At 51.7% G+C, this 22,528-nt stretch overlaps 1 protein-coding gene across 2 annotated transcripts in view; it reads left to right on the top strand.

The window, feature by feature from the left end:
• RAI1 (retinoic acid induced 1) overlaps positions 1-22,528 on the top strand; it is a 218,834-nt gene that overhangs the window by 178,873 nt on the left and 17,433 nt on the right. The window contains exons 1-2 of one of the 2 annotated variants that reach the window (XM_083585561.1): positions 14,981-15,007; positions 16,806-22,506. In XM_083585561.1, the coding sequence (XP_083441687.1) occupies positions 16,822-22,506 (5,685 nt within the window). In that variant the 5' untranslated portion in view covers positions 14,981-15,007; positions 16,806-16,821. Of the gene's footprint in view, positions 1-14,980; positions 15,008-16,805; positions 22,507-22,528 lie in introns of those variants that run through there. The other variant, XM_083585560.1, reaches the window with a different exon arrangement.

Here is a 22,528-nt window from a genome sequence, read left to right as displayed (position 1 = left end):
AACAGGGAAGGAAGGCTGGCTAACAGTGGTTGGCAAATCCCATTTCAAACTGGGCCCAGATTTGGCCAGGTTTGTGCCCAGCACAAAATGGAAGAGAAGTTCTTCAAACTCGGGGGGGGGGGGTTGGGAGCAGCAGTGCTTCTGAATAGCAGTTGCTGGAAACCGCGGGAGTAGAGAGTGCTCTTGTGCTCGGATCCTGCTTGTGGGCTTTCCACAGACATCTAGTTAGCCACTGTGAGAATGGGATGCTGGACTAGATGGGACATTGGCCTAATCCAGCGGGCTCTTCTCTTGTCCTCATTTTGGATCCTGGGAACCAAAGTGGCCTTGTGACATTATCTCATCCGTAGAGGCATCTTCTAGACCAACGAGATACCCGCTGAGTAACATGGCATGTACATCCATGACTGATCTGAAATTCAGCCCCACATGTTTTGAGTCATGGGCGGATACAGAACACATGTTGTCATGCAACCCTTGAAGAAAGGCCTCTCGACTGTTAGGATTTACTTGTCATGAAGGTTGGGGAAAGGAAAGGACAGCATCCACATGTCTTCCCCTAGAGATCTCCTTTCCTCTGCCACAAGTAGCAGCCCTGTGGCTGAAAGCTGAGATGTGCGTGTCTCACCCCAGAACTTCTTTTCTTTTAATCCCACATGTTTTCTGCCTTGCATTAAAGCTGAATGCCTGTGCTAACATTTCTGAAAGTTGCTCTCTCCTCCTCCTGAGCTTTCGGGTCCAAGACAGGAGCTGGGGGGCAGGGGCAGCCCCTGGGATTTTTCTTTTCTTTCCAGGTGGCCAAGCAGCTCTAGGGCTCAATCCCCCCCCCAAAAAATGTCCCCCTTCAGCCTAACTCACGTGTGAGCCAGGAAACATAGGACCCCCAAAGGAAGTGCTAGCAGGCCTCTGAATCCGTTGAAATTTTGAGAAACGTTTCTGTAACCCCTGGTAATTATTTGAAGGAGTTCTCCAAGCTGTGAAGCCGGCTGGGGAAAGATTTGACAAGGTTTAGCAGGCTAACTGCCATAATTAACTACGGGGGGGGGGGACGCACATTAGGTAGTAGGCTGGGTACCTCCGGTTCAGGGGCCAGTGGAACTCCAGGCCTCTGCATCTGACTTTCAGGGCTCAAACCATCATCCCAGGACATGCTACTCGCCGATCCTTTACTCCTCAAAGCTCAGAGGGAGCCCTTTGAGTTTGCTTCCCCTCCCTCTGAAAGTTGGTCTGAATTTTCATGGACGCACGCAACAAATTAGCATATGCAAATGGTATGCCAATCTTCGGCATGGGCCTGGGCCCAGGGGTCTTTTTAAGAGCCCAGCACCCGCTCTCCACATTTCTTATTCTCTTTCTGTCTCTCTCCTGTCAGCCGGTCTTCAGACTCCATAAGAGAGCAGGGGCTATCGATTTCCGTTGCGAATGCAATCGGGAGATAGGCTAGCAATTTCCCGGTAATTGTGGGAGTGGAGAGAGAGATGAGCTGCAGGATGGAGCTTGTGCCTGGGGTGGGGGTGGCGGCGGCAGCAGCAGCAGCAGCAGCCGGCTTGCATGCACAAATCAACTGGAGCCCGAGGGCTTTCCACCTCTGGAGGAAAGATTTTAACCTCCCTGCCATAGACGGTTGACTTGGTGCTGTTAAAAGATTGGCTAGGGAGCAGCCGAAAGGTAGGCGCGTCTGCTCAGGGCCCAGCGGCGGCAAGGCCAAGGACTGAGCCACAGGGCCAGTAGGAGGCAGGGGGAGGGAGGGAGTCACCTCAACAGGATATCTGCTGCAGGGCAAGCCTCAGGGGATGACCTTCTGGACGCCAACCAGTGATGGGGGGTGGTCAGGCAGCTCATGTGAAAGCAGGGATGAGAAATACCATCCCATCTCCTTTCTTTTGCACATCTCTCTGCCTTCTGTTCTTCCTGAATTCTGGTTTTGCAAGGAGAATTCTGCAAATCCGTGCCGGAACTGGAGCACGGCTGGATCTTCCATAACTCTGGGTTGCTTTGCATCTGTTCCCCACCACGTTACTGATCCATATACAGTGGTACCTCGGTTTCCGAACATAATCCGTTCCAGAAGACTGTTCGAGTTCCGAAATGTTCAAAAAATGAAAATTCAATATGGAAGCCGCGTGGCATGTTCTACTTCCAAGGCATGCTTGAAAACTGAAGCATTTACGTCTGGGTTTACAGCATTCGGAAACAAAAATGTTCAAAAATGGAGACGTTTGAAAACTGAGGTACCACTGTATGTGCGTTGTTAAAACGTTGCAAAGGCAATAAATGTGTACCATCTCATTGAGATTCCTCCCCGTGCAGAGCAGGTGCGCCTGTGCGCTCCTTTGTATGGGTTCAGCACCACAGAAAAATGCAACCTGGGTTTTTCAATGGTGTGTACCATCACATCAAGTCGTATGCATCGTCGCCGTGACGTTCCTCTTCAGGCAGTGTTTCGCTGGTGTGCCCTTGCGCATGGGTGAAATGGCACAGAAAAAGCATCTTGGCTGAAATGGTGCGTACAGTCACACTGAAGAGCAAGATAGTGTCCTCTACTGGTACCCCAGATCGCAAGTTTGTTCTGGGGTTGCAGAGCATGCTGTGTTGCATACACATCTCTGTCCTCCAGTCGAGGGGGAGGAACAGCCTCGGGCCGCCTCCCTTCCGCCTCAGGTGGTTGCCTCACCTTGCCTAACAGTAGAGCCGGGTCTTGCCTCTATCTCCTTTCACCCTGTACCAATTTTTGGTTAAATTGAATTTGGGGGACAAGAGTGATCACACGTTTAAGTAAATGCAGAGGATCTGCGTGCTCATTGGTTACCTCATGACACAGAGGGATTGTGAGCCTATGACAAGGGTGGAGGACTTGTGGGCCTCCAGACCGGACTCCAACTCCCATCTGCACCAGCTAGCAAATCCAATGATCGGGGGGTGATGTTACCCATAGCCCAACCCTGACCTAAGGCCTACTAGTCTTTCCCTGCATACAGTTCTTGGGATAGAGCAGGGGTCGGCAACCTAAGGCCCGGGGGCCGGATGCGGCCCAATCGCCTTTTCATTCCGGCCCGCGGACAGTCCAGGAATGAGTGTGTTTTTACATGAGTAGAATGTGTCCTTTTATTTAAAATGCATCTCTGGGTTATTTGTGGGGCATAGGAATTTGTTCATTTCCCTCCCCAAAAATATAGTCCAGCCCACCAAATGGTCTGAGGGTCGGTGGACCAGCCCAAGGCTGAAAAAGGTTGCTGACCCCTCGGATAGAGTACAGGTGACTCCGGTTATGTGGGAGTTAAGTTCCAGACTCCTGTGTGCATAAGCGAAAAATGCCTGTAATCGGGGAGCATTCTCTAGAAAATCTCTAAACACCTGTTTTTAATCCACTGCGCCCCCAGTCTCTTCAGTGTGGAATAAATTCAGCAGCTTTATATATGCCTTAGGTTTTTTCCCCTTCTTCGTCACTAAGCTTTTTGCTTGCTTCAGATTTTACTGTTGGCTTTTTATTATTATTTGTGGATTATATTGCTTTGTGATAACAATAATAATGATAATAATTTTATTTATTTATTTATATCCCGTCCATCTGGCTGGGTTTCCCCAGCCACTCTGGGCGGCTTCCAACAGAATATTAAAAACACAATACAGAATTAAACATTAAAAACATCCCTAAACAGGGCTGCCTTCAGATATCTTTTAAAAGTAAGATAGTTGCTTATTGCTTCGACATCTGCTGAGAGGGCGTTGCACAGGGCGGGTGCCACTACCGAGAAGGCCCTTTGCCTGGTTCCCTGTAACCTCACTTCTCGCAATGAGGGAACCGCCAGAAAGCCCTCAGTGCTGGACCTCAGTGCTGGACCTCAGGATGGGGGTGGATACGCTCCTTCAGGTATGCTGGACCGAGGCCATTTAGGGCTTTCAAGGTCAGCACCAACACTTTGAATTGTGCTCGGAAACGTACCGGGAGCCAGTGCAGATCTCTCAGGACTGGTGTTATATGGTCTCGGCGGCCACTCCCAGTCACCAGTCTAGCTGCCGCATTCTGGATTAATTGTGAGTGGGGACTTGAGCCCTGGTGTCTCCTAGGGAACCAAAGCTCTGGCGGATTGAGTGGATGAGACCAATAGTGGGTTCAACAGACGAGAGGGTAGTTTCTGCGTGTGTTGTAGAGGGAAGTGAGGGGCAAATGGGGCTTGGAAGGAAGCCCATTGAGGAGAAGGAAAACTCTGGTCCCAAACCTCTGCTGCCTTGCAGGGGTTAATGCAGCAGTTTGACTGAACCCCTTGAGGCGCACTCCATTGTCCCTTAAGACAGCTGGATGCCAACAACTTCTCTCTTAGGTCCTGTCTTAACTACAGGACTGAGCTTGGTTAGAGTGTGGTGCTGATAATGCCACGGTTGCAGGTTTGATCTCAGGACAGGTGCATATCCCTGCATTGCAGGGGGGGTTGGACTAGATGATCCTTAGGGTCCCTTCCAACTCTACCATTCTAAGATTCTGTACTGAGGCACTCTGATAGCAGTAGTTGTTCGCACACAGGGAGAATGCAAGCGGCGCCGTCTCGAGAGTGTATAAACGGGGCGTGCTTGCCTCGAAAATCAGGCAGCATGTGACTGTCAGAAGTGGCATGCTAATTCCTACCCAGAAGCGGAAGCATCACGTATGACTTGGCAAAATTGTGCTCCGGGTTGACGCGTCCCCCCAGTTCCCTGCCGCTCTGCCCTTTACCTCCAAGGGTTAGTTGCTCTCCCAGGTGGGGAAAGAGGAGGGTTGCTGGTTGCCTGGCAACTGCCTCACATGCTCCCTGACCCAAAAGTGATGCTCAGCATGGAAGTGACATAATGCACAAGAGGAGGAGGATGCTGCTGCCTGCCTTGGACTCCCCTGCCAAGACAGCTTTCAAAGGAATTGGGCCTTCTAAACGGGTCTCGTAGCGTGCTATGTCAGGCTTGGCCTTTCTCCCAGAAGAATCTGGGGTGGGGGAAATCCCTTGTGGTTCTTTCATGCTCCTCCACTCCCAGTTATTTTATTATTTGGGGTTTCTTCTTCTTCTTCTTTTTGGGCCTTTCTGAGAAAGGCAAGAGTGGAGAACAATGCTCTCGTCTCCACTCAGCAAAAGCCCGGGTGACGGTCAAGCAGGGATGGCGTGTGAACTTCCGAGGCATTGCTGTCTTTGAAAAGTTGCCCTGGCCCCATCAACAAAGCCCGGGAGAGGCTAGGCGCTGGCAGAATAGCATCAAGCGACCCCCACGCTCACACAGAGAGAAAGAGAGAGACTGGTCTTCCCATCCAGTGGCCAGAGGCCATCTCCATGGTGACGGCAGGTGACCAAGGCCCCGCTGCTGTGCAGGCGCTACTGTAGGACTGTGGTTATCTCTAGACAAGTCGCAGGAGGACAGAACGCCTGCTCTGTATTCCAGCTAGCCCAGGCTGCCGTGATTGTATCCCGTCTTGCCCTGCAGCCGCCCCAATTCCTTGCGTCTTCCCAGTCTCCCAAATCCCAGCACTGGGTTCACACATCACGAGAAGCCAGGGCTGTAGGCCAGCTTGAAACCGTGGCTTCCAGATCAATTGCAACAAGCCAGCAGCCCTGACTTATTGCAACGTGTGAACAAGGCCATTGCAACGAGACCAGATTTCAGAATGCTCCTCTGCATCACAGTCTGTGGAAAGGAGCGTGGATCAACGGCGTTGACCGCAGCTTTGCAAATTGTGTCTCAGGCAGACTGGATCCAGTTCTACGGAGACATGAATCCACTGGAGTATTTATTTCTCAGTCAGAGCACATCAGCACTGACGCCCACCCTGCTGGGTCTGCGGGCCCTCACTGTAATTTCCCAGAATGCCCCGAGGCAACACTACGTTGGGCATGCTGGGGCATTGTGGGAAATTAAAATGGCAGTTCCCAGCCATGCCCAGGTCTTCGTCAAAGCTGGGACCTGCCGTCTCTGGTAGACACCAGATTCTAACATGTTGATTCCTGATTTAGTGGTTTATTTGGGGCTTTACACAAGAGGATCTTTCATTGGATTCCCTCTACATATATACACCCACTTTGCACATTTCAGAATTCGACCAGATGGAGATGCCTGGAAGACTGTATTTGACCTCCAGGGTTGAGGTTCCTCACACCTGTTCCTGGGAGCTATAGTTTCTTAAGGGTGCTGAGAGTAGTTTGGAGACCCTTATTCCCCTCCCACAGATGCAGTTCTCAGAGTGGTTTATCAATCCCTCTTCACAGAGAGCTCTGGGAATTGTAACTCGGCGAGGGGAACAGGGGGTCTCCTAACAACTCTTGACTCCCTTAAGAAACTGCAACTCCCAGGGGAACTTTGGGGGAAGCCATAGTTGTTTAAAGAGATATTGCAGCGATTTAAATGTTATTATTATTAATCATGATTAAAGTTAATAGTAACTTTATATTGTGATTTACAACCAAACACAGAGACAAAAAAAGACCCACATAGGTACATTAAAACCAAGAAGAAAAAGAAATACATTCGCAGAATTGTAGAGTTGAAAGGGACCTCGAGGGTCATCTAGTCCCTATGCAGGAATCTCAGCTAAAGCATCTATTACAGATGGCCATACAACCTCTGCTTAAAAACCTACTTGGAAGGAGAGTTCACCACCTTCCAAGGGAATCTGTTCCACTATCAAACAGCTCTTAACGTCATAAACGGCCTCAGCCCAGTATACCTGAAGGAGCGTCTCCACCCCCATTGTTCTGCCCGGACGCTGAGGTCCAGCGCTGAGGGCCTTCTGGCGGTTCCCTCATTGCGAGAAGCAAAGCTACAGGGAACCAGGCAGAGGGCCTTCTCGGTAGTGGCGCCCGCCCTGTGGAACGCCCTCCCACCAGATGTCAAAGTGATAAACAACTACCTGACATTCAGAAGACATCTGAAGGCAGCCCTGTTCAGGGAAGTTTTTAATGTGTGACATTTTAGTGTATTTTTGGTTTTTATGGAAGCCGCCCAGAGTGGCTGGGGAAACCCAGCCAGATGGGCGGGTTACAAATAATATATTATTATTATTATTATTATTATTATTATTATTATTATTATTATTTTATTCTTGATGTTTAGTCAAAATCTCCTTTACTGTAACTCGAAGCCATTGGTTCAGGTCCTGCCCTCCGAAATAGGGGGGGGAACCAAGCTTGCTCCATCTTCTAAGTGACATTACAAATACCCGCCCGTTTCTAAAACGCCACAGATTTTTAAGGCCAAAAGCCTGGTTATAGAGGAAAGTTTTTGCCTGGCTCCTAAAAATATATAATGATGGTGCCAGGTGAGCCTTGCTGGGGAGAGTGTTCCACAAATGGGGAGCCACTGCAGAAAAGGCCCATTCTCATGTTGCCACCCTCTAGACCAGCCTTTCTCAACCTGTGGGTCCCCAGATGTTGTTGGACTACAACTCCCATCATCCCTGAGCTCTGGCCTTGCTTGCTAGGGGTGATGGGAGTTGTAGTCCAACAACATCTGGGGACCCACAGCTTGAGAACCACTGTTCTAGACCTTTCGTGAAGGGGGCACATGCAGAAGGGCTATAGATGCTGACCACAGGGTGCGGGTCGGTTCATTTGGGGAGACGCATTCCTTGAGGTACTGGGGTCCTGAGCATAAATATATGATGTGAATGTTGCCACTGTCCCTTTTCAGCTCGCTTCTCGAATCTGGAGAACCAACCAGTGAGAAAAATATTCTTGTGAGCAAAAGCTTGAAAGGATGGGCAGGTTGCGTCCGATCAATACGTAAAGCTGAGCCTTGCCTCTCGCTGCTTCTGGGGCCTCAACAGCTCCTTAGGATTGACAGTTCACGATGTTGCAGTGGCCACACAAGCCACAACTAATGGAATCTTCTTTCCACACAACTCCTAAAGATGTCACAGTCCTGTCAGGATGCAGACCTAGCAACCCTGTTCCCCCTTGGCTTCCTGGCCCACACACCCCAAACATTTTCCAGCTTCCTCCCACCTCTCCCTGTCCCTATATTGGGTCTGAACCTTATCGGTAATTCCTTAAACCTTTATTTCCTTGGTTCCTGGGACCATTTCTCAGCGCTCTGCCTGCCTCACTAAGTAGGGCCTGTGTGAGCTTTTAATCCCAGCCAATTTCCCCTTCCCCCATAGTAGCATATACTCTAATGGCTTTGTTCCCTAAGTAGCTGGAGTGTTCATGAATGACTTTCTGTAACGTGACACCAACTCAACCAATCAGTGTCGGAGACTTTGCCACAAAAAAAGCACAATACGATGCAGATAAAAAACGAGTTGCAGGTTTAGGCTGCTCTGGAGCACCTAAACAAAATGACAAATTGCCTGCTGGCCTCCACATCTCTTCCCACTCTGAATATGTTTATGGAAACTCAATTCCGCTTGTGGAATGCTCTCCCCACAGAGACTCGCCTGGCGCCTTCATTAGGTGCCCTTCAGGTGCCAGGCAGAAACGTTCTTCTATAACCAGGCCTTTGGCTGATTGGCATGCAATGCCCTTATGAAATGTGTTGGGGGGGCAAGGATTGTTTTTACGTATTCTGTGTTTTTATGTTGTGTTTTTATGTTGTGAACGGCCCTGAAACCTGCAGTTACAAATTGAATTGTAATAATAATAATAATAATAATAATAATAATAATAATAATGGGGAGGGAGGGGCAGAGAGGAGCCCAAAGAGCCCAGTGTGGCAGCTGCAACAAAGCAAAAACTATGGTTCCTCTTAGCAATCTGGACCCCTCCCCACCTCACTCCTCCTTTGCTCATTCACCTCCATCCATTCCATCGCTCCTCGGCCGTGATTGGTTCAACTCTTTGAAAAAGCATCTGTGACGGGGAGAAGAGAAACGTGGAGCTCTTTAAAGGGAGCCCCGTCATGTCCTTCCCTCAAACTGCGCTGGCCACTGGGCCCCACTGCCCCTCCTTGTGCTGAGCTCTGGGGCCCTTCTCTCCGAGAGGGTCTGCCTTTGATTTCCAGCCCGCCTTTGTTCCCCGAGCCTCTTTCCGCACGCACATCCTTTCCTCCGCCCTCCCGACTCTCGGCTGGGACACGGAGCGCGGAGGAAGGGCTTTCTCCCACTCCGGTACCAGGTTGCTGGCTTGTGAGGCTGTGCTGTATTTTTAATTGAACTGTCTTTTCTGGGAGATACATGCCTGGTTCCGCATTCCAACTGCTTGGTGTGCGTTAGGAGATCCAGCTGTAAGGCAGCGTGGATGCATTTGCAGCTCGGAGGAGGAGAGGGAGGCTGGGAACTGATGGATGGACCAGAGGAATAGGGTGTGTGTGTGTGTGTGTGTGTGTGTGTGTGTGTAGGTTTCAATTATCTGTGCCACTTCCGTTGCAGTTATAACTCCAGAGAGGCTGCCTTGTTTTAAGGCTGTCGTCGCGACACCAAACAGCAGCACGGTGGCACCTTCAGAGGGGAGCAGATTTATTGCAGCATAGCGCACATCATCAGGGAGCTTATGCCATAATAAACGTGCCGTTCCACAAAGTGCCACAGCGCTCTGGCTCGTTCAGATTTCTTTCTTTCTTTCTTTCTTTCTTTCTTTCTTTCTTTCTTTCTTTCCTTCCTTCCTTCCTTCCTTCCTTCCTTCCCACTCACTTTTGCAAATAAATAAGCAAGTGGATGTCGAAATACCAATGATCATCATAGGACACTCAACAGGAAGGGAAAGCAATCTGGGACTAATAAAGGAAGAAAACCTAATTTCTGCAGATATGCACGCCAGGCAGGGGAAAAGTGCAGCTGGCCCCCTCCTAGACCCGTGGCGAAGTTTTGCACCTGCCGGGCTTTTGGCAACAGGCCAGCAGTAGCAACCCCCCTCCTCCCCAAAAAAGGATCGAAACAGCCTTTGGGAAAGGCCCTCAGCTCAGTAGCAGAGCACAGGCTTTTCATGCAAAAGGTCCAGGTTCTGTGTCCAGGTAGGGGAGAGTACTGATTCCTAGGAACATAAGAAGGTTGTTCTGGATCAGGACCAATCCAGTCCAGCATCCTGTTCTCACAGTGGCCAACCAGATGTCCTAATGGGAAACCCACAGGCAGGACTGAAATGCTCTCCTCTCCTCTGGTTTCCGGCAGCCTATATTCAGAAATGTTTGCTGCCTCCAGCCGTAGAGACAGAGCACATCCATCATGGCTAGTAGCTATTGACAGCCTGCTTCCCTGTAAATTTGCCAGCGCTTTTGCAGCCATCCATGTTGGCAGCCATCACATCTTCCTGCAGGAGTGAGTTCCATAGTTTAACGACACGCTGCACAAAGAAGACTTTACTTTTATCTGTCCTGAATCTTTCTACATTCAACTTCGCTGGCTGTCCATGAGTTTCCGTGTTTTGAGGGAGAGAGAACAACCCTGTGTGTGACACCCTGGGAAGCTGCTGCCTGTCCGTGTCAACAGCACAGACCTAGATGGACCAGTGGTCTGATTCGGTATATGGCAGCTTCTTGTGTTCTTGGGTAGAAGGCAAAAGGGCATCACAGCCTTTCCCAAGGAGATGTGGCTTTTGTCTATGAGTGTAGTCAGCAGTTCTTTGTTGTTGTTTAGTCGTTTAGTCGTATCCAACTCTTCGTGACCCCCTGGACCAGAGCACGCCAGGCACTCCTGTCTTCCACTGCCTCCCGCAGTTTGGTCAAACTCATACTGGTAGCTTCGAGAACACTGTCCAGCCATATCGTCCTCTGTCGTCCCCTTCTCCTTGTGCCCTGAATCTTTCCCAACATCAGGGTCTTTTCCAGGGAGTCTTCTCTTCTCATGAGGTGGCCAGAGTATTGGAGCCTCAGCTTCAGGATCTGTCCTTCCAGTGAGCACTCAGGGCTGATTTCCTTAAGAATGGAGAGGTTTGATCTTCTTGCAGTCCATGGGACTCTCAAGAGTCTCCTCCAGCACCAGAATTCAAAAGCATCAATTCTTCGGCGATCAGCCTTCTTTAAGCTAAGAACTTTAAGCAGTTCTTAGTCAATGGCAAATTTTGTGGGGGATGAGCTGCTTTGTGGGTGAATGTACACTTGTGGTCTGTGTTGACAGCAATGAGGCTGTGTGTGGGCTATAAGCCCTGGCAAGCAGCCATACAATCCATGAGTGCGTGTTTGCACGTCTGTGTCATGGAGAGCACATATAATGAAGTGTTCCTGTGTGTGCAAGCAGAGAGAGTGTTTGCATCCTGGCTCCCACCCAGACCACGATGACAGAGGCCCTTACTTGAGAGTAAAGAAGAATCACAGAGTTGGAAGGGATCCCAAGTGTCATCTAGTCCAACGCCCCGCAATGCAGGAATCTCAGCTAAAGCATGACGGATAGTCACCTAATAATAATAATAATAATAATAATAATAATAATAATAATAATAATAATAATAAATAATTATTTATTATTATTTTTATTATTATTTATTATTATTTATTATTATTTATTATTATTTTTATTAATTTATTATTTATACCCCGCCCATCTGACTGGGTCTCCCCAGCCACTCTAGGCGGCTTCCAACCAAATATGAAAAACAATGCAGTGTCAGACATTAAAAACTTCCCTAAATAGGGTATCTTTTAAAAGTAAAATAGTTATTTATTGCCTTGACATCTGCTGGAAGGGCGTTCGACAGAGCAGGCGCCACTACCAAGAAGGCCCGCTGCCTGGTTCCTTGTAACCTCACTTCTCGCAGCGAGGGAACCACCAGAAGGCCCTCGGTGCTGGATCTCAGTGTCCGGGCTGGATGATGGGGGTGGAGACGCTCCTTCAGGTATACAGGACCCAATCTCTGCTTAGAGGTATTTACTGAGGCAGAGAAGATTCAGCAACAGTTGATGACTTCCCGCAGCTGCTCTACTCAGGCTAGAGGCCAGGGAAGGTGAGGCCAGCCAGGCGAGAAGCAGAGGTCCACGTCTTAAGGAGTCAATGTGCAATTCATTGGAGGTTTTTAAGCAGATGTTGGAGGGCCAATCTGTCATGGGTGCTTTAGTTGAGATTCCTGCATTGCTGGGCATAGGGCTAGCTGACCCTCGGGGTCCCTTCCCATTCTACAATTCTGTTATTCAATGAATACCAAGATCAGGGCAAGGAGATCAGAACTACACAGTAGCAACAACATTGTCCCAATGAGATGGCACACCTACCCGCCAAGCTTTTAAAGACTGGGCAAGGCAGATTCTTTTCCAAGAGTCTCTTGCCGTGCAGGATTGCTGACCTTGTAAGATGCTCACTGCACCAGGAAGGATGTACAGTGGTACCTCGGGTTACAGACGCTTCAGCTTACAGACTCTGCTAACCCAGAAATGGTACCTTGGGTTAAGAACTTTGCTTCAGGATGAGAACAGAAATCGTGTGATGGCAGCAGGAGGCCCCATTAGCTAAAGTGGTACCTCAGGTTAAGAACAGTTTCAGGTTAAGAACGGACCTCCAGAACGAATTAAGTTCTTAACCTGAGGTACCACTGTATCTGTTTCTTCTGACAGGAGGGCCTCTGGGCCCTGGGCCACCAGGTTGTTTCTGCCTTTTCTGACTCTGCTTGCTCTGTCCCTAGCGGTGGGCTGACACCCTTCCCAGATTCTGTTGCTGCTCTCCTTTCCCCAGAAGGGAAGGAGCGTAGTGGGAGTCCTGCTTCTTCAACCGAGGCAGCCAGATCCTGGCAGGGAGATATACCTGCCTCCTCCAGCCTCTATTCCCCAGCCTCAGCTCCTCCTCCACGCCAACCTCCTGTTCCCTCCTGTTCATCCATCCCGGCGATACCTCGGGACTCACGGCATTTTGCATGCCAGTGCTCAATTGGCTGCTGCCCATCTGCTCCACAGTCTGGGTGTCAAGGGCGACATACCTGTGTGCTGTGTGCAAATGTTCGTGCAGGTGTGGGCACATCTTTTGCGGCAGGCAGGCGTAGCTCGCATCTAGCCTGCGGGCTTCAGCAAAGCTAGAGGATGACTGGTCGGGTTCCAACCCAGCCAGCTATGTTCTCTTCCCCCGGTCAGGGTGTGCGTGTGGGTATGGAAAAGAAAAGAAAACATTCCGAGAAGTGGCAAGGAAAAAGGGTGGGAGCATCATTATAATGTGTGATGTTTTACTATGTTTTTATATATGTTGGAAGCCGCCCAGAATGGCTGGGGCAAGCCAGTCAGATGGGCGGGGTACAAATAATAAAATTGCTATTTTACAGTGGTACCTCTGGTTGCAAACGGGATCCATTCCGGAGCCCCATTTGCAACCTGAGCAGAATGCAACCTGTGTCTGCGCATGCGCAGGTTGCGATTCGTTGCTTCTGCGCATGCGCATGACGTCATTTTGAGCGTCTGCGCATGCGCGAGCGGTGAAACCCGGAAGTAACCCTATCTGGTACTTCCGGGTTGCCGTGGGACGCAACCTGAAAACGCTCAACCTGAAGCGTCTTTAACTCGAGGTATGACTGTATTATTATTATTATTATTATTATTAGAAAATAATAATGGATCAGGCCAATGGCCCATCTAGTCCAGCATCCTCTTCTCACAATAACCAACCAGATGCTTGCGGGAAACCTGCAAGCAGGATCTGAGCCCAAGAACAACCTTCTTCGCTGTAATTCCCAGCAGCTGACATTCAGGAGCATTGCTGTCTCTGACCATTGAAGCAGAGCCATTGTAGCTCATAGCCATTGACAGCCTTATCGTCCATGAATTTGCTTAATCCTCTTCTGAAGCCACCTGGGTTGGTGGCCATTACCGCCTCTTGTGGCAGCGAGTGCCAAAGTTTAACTATGTGTCACATAATGAAGTACTTCCTTTTATTTCCCCTGAATCTTACAACCTTTCAGCTTTATTGGATATCCACGAGTTCTCATGTTTTGGAGACAGGGAGAAGGATTTTTCTCTGCCACTTTCCCCATGCTATGTATAATTTAAAAAACCTATACAGTGGTACCTCAGGTTACATACGCTTCAGGTTACAGATTCCACTAACCCAGAAATAGTGCTTCAGGTTAAGAACTTTGTTTCAGGATGAGAACAGAAATCGTGCTCTGGCAGCACGGTGGCAGCAGGAGGCCCCATTAGCTAAAATGGTGCTTCAGGTTAAGAACAGTTTCAGGTTAAGAACTCACCTCCGGAACGAATTAAGTACTTAACATGAGGTACCACTGTATCGGTGCTGCCTCTTAACTCAGCTTTTCTCTAAACTAAAGAGTCCCAAACACTGTAAACTTTTTTCGTGGGAGAGTCACTCCATCCCCTTGACCGTTTTGGTCACCCTTCTCTGAACTGTGGATCTCTGACACACGAACAAGGGATCCTGATGCCACTGCCCATACAGATCTGCTTTGTGCGTGTTTGCAGGGGCAGCACAGGGGTGCAATCTAACTGCCTCCCGCCTTAAAATATTCCCTCTCAAAATTCAAACACCTGAAGCGGCTCATTAAAAAAGCAATTAAAATACACAAAAAACCAGCAACAGCCACACAAAGAAGCATAACCACACCGAAGGATAGCTCAAGTTGGTAGAGCATGAGCTTCTTAATTTCAGGATCGTGGGTTCAAGTCCCACGTTGGGTGAAAGATTCCTGCATTGCTGGGAGTTGAACTAGGTGATCCTTGTGATCCCTTCCAATTCTATGATTCTGTGATCAGTTCGGGGGGGGGGGGGCAAGACCAGCATCGTGGCAACAGCAGAACAGAACAGACCAGCCCTCTTAATTCTTCCCAACCACGCAAAAGAGAAAGAAATCCAAGACACACACAAAAAATCAGTAGTGCCTCAAAAGGTCAATAGCAAGGAGGTCAAGAGAAAACCCCAGGGGGGAGAGAGTTTGAAAGCCAGAGTGCAAAGGTCGGCAAGGATCTGTTCTATACGCTTTCTTCCCACCCCTTGTTTAATCCCTGAAGGTGTGGGGACACAGAGCAGGCCTTCTCATGTGCAGGCAGGTTTTTACGGGAGGACACAATCTGCACATGCTCAAACCATCAGGCATGCACAGAATTGCCCTGTGCGTGTTGTCTGTGCACCGCACGGACATGACTTCTAGCAGATTGCGACGGAGCACAGGGGAGGAAGAAGGGTGACGCGGTTCAGGTTGTGCTGGGAAAAATTATTAAATATAGCCCACTGGCTGGGTGATAACAGCATCTTTGGGTGATGTTGCCAAGCAAGCAGAATCGAGACTCCCCTTAGATCTGTAGAGCTGGTGGGAGGAGAGCACATATCACTCCTGAGCCAAGACGTGCTCAATGCAAAACCTGCATCTTGTCAACATCCCCAGCTGAAAACACACAAAAGCAGGTGCTCTCGCTGTTCGGCGGCGCAGCAGAGAACTGCAGAAACCCAGGATGGTTTTATCACTGCTGTTCTCTGCTGCCTTCCTAATAGACGTCAGTTGTAAAGAGCAGACAGATTCCAGATGGAGCTGCAGCAATTGCGGAGCGGTGCTTGGGAGATATTGTGTCGGTGCGGGGGGGGGGGGGGATGGAGAGAGAGGGAAGGAGGGGGAAGGGTGAGGAGGAGCATCCAGGCCAGAGAGCTGAGGAACTGCAGGATCAAATGCTGGAAGGGACAGATCCTGGGCCTTGCAACCAGATTATAGGAGCCAGAAATATCAGAATATAATCTCTCTGCTGTTTTAACAACGAAAACGTTTGGAGCAGGGATGCAAAAATACAGCTAAGGATGGATGAATCTGTCAATTCCGGCTTCTCCTTTTTGTTCCAATCTGATAAGCACATTTTTTTGCAAGTAATTCCCCCACATTTTTGTATGCTAATCCCCCACAAAAATATGCATTTTTATGGGCAATACTCCCTCCCATGAGCATTTTTGTCCACTTTGGTTGTAGAGGTGCACCGTTTGACGGATAGCTGTGTTTCGGTTCACATAGTGGTTCAAGAAGTGCAAATTAGGCTGTGTCTCATCAAAATGCAAACAGCAACGAATTTCTTCCCCTACCCCTAATCCCGCCATCCGTAGCCAGGACACCACTGCCGACTTTGTATTGACTCGAAGAGAGCACGGAATGGGTGACCGACCCGTGCTTGCTGGTGCATGCAAAGCCTAGTTGCATCTCCTCTTTACCAACCTCAGCTGTGCTGCTGAAAATAATTCTGGTGTGCTAGCCTGGGACTTGGGGAGGGATCTAGATAATTGGCTTCCTCTAGGCACACCTGCAGCTGGATGGCTGCTACCTTCCCAATCACCTTGCCCAGGTCCTCGAAGGGACTGCATCACTTCTAAGTGGAGTGTTTCACGAAAAGGTCCCTGCAATGAGAAAACCAGCTTAGCGTGCAAGGGCTGGCCTTTGTCCCTGATGTGCTATGCTTGTTCCTTTGGGGTGTTGTTTGCTTTTTAACCAGGGGAGCATTCAGAAAAGGGGTATGAAATGGTATGGATGTTCCACCACCTCCTGCTGTTGTGAGTCCACACACACACACACACACACACACACACACCATTCTCTTGAGGCTGATTGCTTTACCTTTTGCCAAATTTTCTCTCTGGTTTTTTGGGGAGTGGGTTACAAGAGAGACTCCATTCTCTCCTCATCCCTTCTTTAAAGTCAGAACGTTGCACCCAGACCGGAATAACGCTTTTTACAGCGGTGAAAGAACAGTTTGTTGTTGTTGTTGTTTACTATCTATCAATCCAGCTATCTGTATAGTATAATGGATACTGCCTATCTATTATGTATGTACACACCCACGTACATATATAATTTTAAGCATTCGCCTCATGTGTTTGTTTATTTGCTTTTAAAGCACAGGCAACAGGGGAGACGGGCTGGGGGAGATACAAGGTGGAAAGGTGGAAAGCAGGGAAGAAGAAAATCCATTTGTTTGAACCCCCCCTTGTCTTTCTCTCTCTCTCTCCCCGCTCTGCACAGATAACAAGGCCCAGCCATGCAGTCCTTCCGCGAAAGGTGTGGTTTCCATGGCAACCAGCAGAACTACCAGCCGGCATCTTCGCAAGATTCATCACGCCTGGAGAATTACAGGCATCAAAGCCAGGCCGGGCCGCACTGCGAGCGTCAGAGGATGGTGGCGAAGGAGTACTACGGCCAGCAGCAGCCGCAGCCGCCGCCGCAGCCCCCCCTGCCTTACCAGGGGTACGGGGAGAACAGCACCGTGGAGAAATATCACCGGGGGAATAAGCAGCTACGCAGCCAGCAACTCCCAGGCCGGCCGGCGTCCTTCCCAAATTACGCTGTCCAAGAGAACAGTCCCTATCCGGCCCGTTATTCCGGAGAGGAAGGCCTGCAGGCCTGGGGGTCACCGCAGCAACAGCCGCCTCCGCCTCCGCAACCCTTGCCAGGAGGGGTGGCTAAATATGAGGAGAACTTGTTGAAAAAGACAGCCGCCTCCTCTGGCACCAGGCAATACCACGAGCAGGCCCCTCAGCTCCCCTTCCGAACTCACTCCCTGCACCTCCAACAGCAGCAGCAGCCGCAGCAGCCCACCTTGACCTACCCCAAGCTCCCGAGGCAGAAGATCCAGAATGACGTGGCCTCCCCCATGTCTTTCCCGCAGGGCGCCCACTTCACCCAGCATTCCCAGTCGTTCCCGGCCTCCTCGACGTACACGTCCGTCCAGAGCGGGAGCCAGGCCGCGCATTCCTACAAAAGCTGCAACGCTCCCTCGGCGCCACCGCAACACGAAAGGACTCTGGGGAATGCCGCCAGCCTGCCCTCTGGGCAGCGGGTCCAGGGCCTACATGGCTACCAGCCTAACCGAATCAGCTACGACCAGCAGCAGCAGCAGCAACAGCAACAACAGCAGCAGCAGCAGCAGTCCATGCAAGGAAGACACCATGCCCAGGAGGCCCTTCACTATCAAAACCTCGCAAAATACCAACATTACAACCAGCCGGGACAGAGCTACTGTCAAGCTGATGCCCCTGTGCGGACTCCAGACCAGTATTACCAAACGTTCAGCCCCAGTTCCAGCCATTCCCCAGCTCGTTCGGTTGGTAGGTCTCCCTCGTACAGTTCGACGCCTTCCCCGTTGATGCCCAACTTGGAGAATTTCCAATACAGCCAGCAGTCTCTGAGCACGGGGAACTTCCCAGCCAGCCTCTCCGACCATAGCCATTTTATGCCTTTGTTGAACCCTTCGCCGACCGACGGGGCGAGCCCAGATGCCCAGCCGCCCGCAAACTGCAAGAGCATGCCGAAGGAGAAGATCCCCGAGAACCTCTTGTCCGATCTCAGCCTGCAGAGCCTGACGGCGCTCACCTCCCAAGTCGAAAACATTTCCAACACCGTCCAGCAGCTTCTCCTCTCCAAGTCCACGGGGATGCCCCAGAAGAAAGGCATCAAGAACCCGCCAAGGACCCCAGAGCAGCTAAAGGGTCAGCACTGCAGCCCCGAAGGCAACAATTACTCTGCTGAGCAGGCAGGGACTCCCCTTTCAGACCCCCTGAGCACCCCGCAGTCGGTCCACGCTGAAACCCAGGATGGGGATTACCTGAGTGGATCTGAGGAGCAGCTGGAAAGGAGCTTCCTCTACTGCAACCAGAGCCGCAGCCCAGCTCGCGTCAACAGCAACTCCAAGGCGAAGCCCGAGTCCGTATCCACGTGCTCGGTGACTTCTCCGGACGATATGTCCACCAAGTCGGACGATTCTTTCCAAAGCATCCACACCAGCTTGCCCCTGGAGAGCTTCAAGTTTGTGACCAACGAGAGGGATTGCCCCAGACTGCTCCTCAGCGCCCTGTCTCAGGAGGAGCTCGCCTCTGAGATCATCGGTTTGCAAGATGCTATCAACGAGAAAGCAGACAAAGGCTGGGCCAGCCCCCCTGCTCCAAACAAAGACCCTGACAAATCCCCTTTCCACTTAGAGAACCACAGAACCTGCCTGGATTCCATAGTCAAAAGTCCATGGTCCAATCAGGGGGACTCAAATGCCCACGCTGAGCCCTTGAAGTTGGACAAAGCTCTGGGGGGGAATAACGGGAAGAATTTCACAGAGGAAGTCTACAACAACTCCCAGGTGGCGTTTACAACAGCAGAGACGAAAAATACCCTGAAAACGACCAGCTCTGTGGGCTACAATTCCAAACCCAACATCTCGGCTGCCACTTCCAGCTCTGAGGCCACAAGCTTCAGCTGCTACTCAAATGCCACGGCCAATTCAGTGGGTTCTGAAAACGCCATGGAGAACTTTGACTGGCCGGACGAAAACCTCAGCGACACGTGGAAAGAGCTGGGGTCGAGCCTCCAAGGATCAGACCTTTCCAAGAGTTTGTTCTCTGGCAAACTGAGCGAGACGTCCGAGGAGAAAAAAAATGCTTGCTGCCTGAGTCTCTGCGATGCTGAGCAGGCGCCCCAACAAGCAGAGGGCTTCGATCAGCCGCAGGAGGCAAGCAAGGGAGAGAATCTGACTTACGACGAGGCCACCAGAGCAGACAGTGAGCGATGGCTGGAAGACACCACCAGGCAGTCCTGCTCAGGAGGAGACTTCAGTGAACTCCCCATGATGTCCTCTCCAGACCTGAAAGAATCCGATTTGGAACCTGAAGAGTACTCCTCTTTGTGTGAACTAGCGGCTTCTGAACAAAAGTCTTTGACCTATGATGCTTTTACACCTAAGCCAGCAGAGAACGCCCCGGCCCTCTCCCTGCAAGACACGCCAGGTTCAGCAGAAGAAATGGCAAACGCGGCCGAGAAAGAGAGTGCCACTCCTCCTTCGCACTTATCTGATCAGTCCGTTATCCTCTTGGGCCCAGCCGTTGGCACAGAGACAAAAGTGAAAAGTTGGTTCGAATCTTCCCTGCACCACTTGAAGCCTGAGGAGGAGGTGGCGGGAAGTGAAAACGCCCTTCCAGATAAGGCAGAGACGCTGGCAGCTTCGCTGGTGACTAACCAAGGCTCTCTTGAGCAGGTGCCAATAACCTCAGAACCAACATCTAGGGGCAAGAGCCTTCGCAGTAAGAAGGTCCACTGCAGGCTGTCGGGAGGCGAGGAACCCGTCCAACCCATGTCAAGCCCATGCACAGGCAACCAGGCAGCTGGCATGGTGGCCAGCAAATGCCCAGGTCCAAACAACCTGATTGAAATGCCAAGTAAGAGCGCCCATGGCCAAACTCCCCGGTTTCCAGCAGAAGGCTTGCCAGCGAGGATGTGTACCCGCTCATTCACTGCGTTGACTGAGCCCAGGATGCCAGATCCTTTGGAAGGTGCAAAGGCCTCAACCCCTCAAGAGAAGTCAGGCAAGAAGACAGCGTGCGTCCTGAAACAGAGAGCTGCTTTCAAGGCTAGGAAGGCCAATGGCAAACCTTCTCCAAAGCCCAGCAACTCTGCTTCCCCTCCGGTCTCAAATTTGGCACAGAGCGAAGACTCTGGTCACAAGGCGAAAGAAGCCGATGGCGTTGAAACGGAAGCGAAAGACCAGCAGTCCATGATCCTTCGTTCCAGGACCAGGACCCAGGAGGTCTTCTACAGCAAGCGGAGGAGAGAGAAGAGCGCCATGGATGCCGGGCTCAAGGAGGGCAAGCCACCCAAGAAGGTTCTGCCAAACAACCACTTCCCCGGTTCCTTTAAGGTCAGCCCCCAAAGCAGGTCTGAGAGGGAGAGCAAAAGGCTGGCCCTCCCGAAAGCCAGGCCTGGAATGGGTGGCAAGATGTCCGAGCAGCCGCTTCACAGCCTGAAGAGGAAGTCGGCCTTCATCCCACCGGTTCCTGCGAAAAAGAGGAACTTGGTCCTGAGGAGCAACAGTCACAGCGGCAGCAACGCGAAGGATGAGAAGCCGGAAGCTTCTGCCGGCCTGTTCAAGAGGATGCCGCTGGCCAAAAAGGCAAAGGCTAAGCTGTCCCCTAAGAACTCCTGCGAAGTGGTGCTCAAGTCCCCTCAGGTGAAGGAGAACCCCGACGTCTGCATCAAGATCACCTCTCGGGCCGCCTTCCAGGGAGCGATGAAGACGAAAGTGCTTCCCCCAAGGAAAGGCCGGGGCCTGAAGCTGGAAGCCATCGTCCAGAAGATCACCTCTCCCAACCTGAAAAAGTTTGCCTGCCGAACAGCCACCGTCTCCTTCACCGTCCCTGCCGCCACCTCCCACAGTAATCCCCTCAGCCCGTCCCTGCCACCGGAGAGGGAGCAGGCCTCAAAGAATGCAGGCGCAGCCCCAGCAGCGGGGGAAGCCAGGCCATTAAACCAGGCCTTGTCACAAAAGGCTCCCGCCGCTCCAGCAGCCGAGCAATTATGCAGAAGCCCGAACAACAGATCCTTCAGAGGAAAACTAATGAACAGTAAGAAACTGTCCTCCAACTGTTTCAAGGGTGAGGCCTATTCATCTCCCGAGACGTTGCAGCACAGCGGTGACGGCATGGCTGCCAGCGGCACCGGCCTGCTGCCCAAGAAGAGGAACCGAAAAGGGAAAGTAGCGGCCTTCCGAACGGCCAAAAATAGCCTGGAGAAGTGCCCTCACCTGAGCCCCGCTCTGCTTTTTGCATCCAGAGAAAAGGCGGGAGCGGCGGCGGCAGGAGGGAAAGGCGAGGAGGGACAAAGGGAGGCGAAGAAGCCAAAGGCCGAGGACAAAGGCTTCAGCAGCGCCGAGAGCTCCGAGGGGAGGTCCTCGCAGGCCCAGACCAGGGCCCAGAAGCAGCGGGCCAACCATTCCAACTACAACGGCTACACCAAGAGACAAAGGAAGCGGCTCAGCCGCCGCAAGGCCCCCAGCGTGCCCTCGAGGTGCAAGAGCAGGGCCAAGAGGCGGCACCCGCAACAGGCTCCCCTGCTGAGCCCGGCCGAGCCCGAAATCCGGCTCAAGTACGTCTCGTGCAAGCGGCTGCGGTCGGACAGCCGGGCGCCCCCCTTCTCGCCGTACGTCCGGGTAGAGAAGCAGAACGAGTTTGTCACCACCTGCACTGTCGTCAACTCTCCCGCCGAAGAGGCCCGGCTGCACAATAGCGAGCGCTCCTCCTCGTCTCCGTCTGCCCAGGCCGGGCTTTCGGGGACCGCATCCCTGCAGCAGCCACGGGCCGCCCTGCCTCTGTCGTCCACCATGCACCTCGGCCCGGTGGTCTCCAAGGCCCTCAACGCCACCTGCCTGGTCTGCTGCCTGTGCCGGAACCCGGCCAACTACAAGGACCAGGGGGACCTCTGCGGGCCGTACTACCCCGAGGACTGCCTTCCGAAGAAGAAGTCGCGGCTGAAAGAGAAGATCAAAGTGGAGGGGCTGGGCGAGGAGCCTCCGTCTCCGGCGGAAAGGCTGCTCAAAGCGACAGATAATAATTGTGCAACTAGTACGCCGGGTGGAAAGCCGCCAAGGTTGGACAGTGGCGCTGACTCAGCGAAACAGAGCGCTCTCCGCTCCAGTTCGAGGGGGATGTTTAGGAAACTACAAAGCTGTTACTGCTGCGATGAGAGGACAGAGGGAGAGGAGGCGGCGGTGGCGGCAGCAGCAGCCGCAGCCGCCGAGAAACCCAGGAGGCACGAATGCGGCAAAGCGGAGCCGCCACCTCCGGACCCTGCCGGGGACACGCAGGAGCACTGGGTCCATGAGGCCTGCGCTGTGTGGACAGCTGGGGTTTACCTGGTGGCGGGAAAGCTCTATGGACTGCAGGAGGCAATAAAGATGGCTGCTGACGTGGTAAGAGTCTGCCCCTTAGCGT

The sequence above is a fragment of the Podarcis filfolensis genome (genome assembly GCF_964270895.1).
Source record: "Podarcis filfolensis genome assembly, chromosome: 14".
Taxonomy (NCBI): Eukaryota; Metazoa; Chordata; class Lepidosauria; order Squamata; family Lacertidae; genus Podarcis; species Podarcis filfolensis.
Note: the sequence above shows the minus strand (reverse complement) of the source record. Positions and strands in the feature narration are given on the sequence as shown.